Consider the following 867-nt stretch of genomic DNA (forward strand, 5'->3'; position numbering starts at 1 on the left):
TCTAAGGTATTTTGTGCATATATGTTTTCAATAAACACTCTTCAAAAACGAAACCTACAGTCTAATGCAGTCCAAGCCTACATACCAGCAAACCGTCTATTCCGTTACGAAGGTCGTCTGAAATCCAACTCTGTTTACACCCTGAACAATTTCATGATCATTTCTACCCAAAAGGTGTACAAAGTCCCAGACCACAAACATGGGATCGTTTTTACTGAGAAAACATCAATGGTATTGGAGCCTATTGGAGATCATAAGATCGACGAACAGAAATTTCGGTTCCGTAACTATGAAGATTTCGCTTCTATTATAGACACTAATGCAGATCTATTTGGTAAGTTAATCAAAACTGTTCTTTATTTATTAAGACCATACACTCCAATCCATTTATGTACGTTCTTATTGCCCTGTTTATCGTAGATGTCATTGGCCAGGTTCGTCTAATTGTTGGCGACAATATCCACTCGCCTTCAACACTGGAATCAGCTCTCCAAGTGGAAGGCAGCCGATCAAGTGATAGGGTGTTCTTACATTTCCAACTTAAAGAGTAATGCATTCTACCATTATTCTTTCAGAGGGTGCTTCATTAAAGGATTTTCTTTCTTTGTCTTCCATTTCTATCAAGTTTTATAAAAACAAAAAACATAATTATCATATACAGTGGCCAGACCATTCGTATATACCTCTGGGGAACCATTGCTGTGCTATTTAGAGAAAGATGGAATGAAAGTGAAGTCAAACCAGCTGTTCTCCTCATAACTACTGTCAATCCAAAAACAGTAGGACGTATGTTATCTCTTTTTCAGTCGACATGATCTTGGTGTGGAAAAGCATTCTAATGAAACATGTAACAATAAAACTTTCCAT

The 867-nt window shown here is 37.1% G+C and overlaps 1 protein-coding gene across 1 annotated transcript; it reads left to right on the forward strand.

Annotated features, from left to right (window-relative positions):
* The first annotated feature begins 6 nt into the window (after window positions 1–6).
* On the forward strand, window positions 7–843 carry LOC104774499. The gene is made up of 3 exons (XM_010499087.2): window positions 7–334; window positions 421–547; window positions 662–843. Exons 1-3 carry the CDS (start codon window positions 22–24, stop codon window positions 813–815), a joined length of 594 nt encoding a protein of 197 aa, XP_010497389.1. The 5' UTR covers window positions 7–21; the 3' UTR covers window positions 816–843.
* Window positions 844–867: the final 24 nt, after the last annotated feature.

The sequence above is a fragment of the Camelina sativa genome, unplaced genomic scaffold, assembly GCF_000633955.1.
Source record: "Camelina sativa cultivar DH55 unplaced genomic scaffold, Cs unpScaffold03200, whole genome shotgun sequence".
Classification (NCBI taxonomy): domain Eukaryota; kingdom Viridiplantae; phylum Streptophyta; class Magnoliopsida; order Brassicales; family Brassicaceae; genus Camelina; species Camelina sativa.

What these genes read in the sequence shown, in the direction of transcription:
- LOC104774499 (XM_010499087.2), top strand. Translation starts at nt 22, where the DNA reads ATGTTTTCAATAAACACTCTTCAAAAACGAAACCTACAGTCTAATGCA. An exon ending in CACTAATGCAGATCTATTTG is followed by an intron (nt 335 to 420) that starts GTAAGTTAATCA and finishes TGTTTATCGTAG; the next exon opens with ATGTCATTGGCCAGGTTCGT. An exon ending in TTACATTTCCAACTTAAAGA is followed by an intron (nt 548 to 661) that starts GTAATGCATTCT and finishes TATCATATACAG; the next exon opens with TGGCCAGACCATTCGTATAT.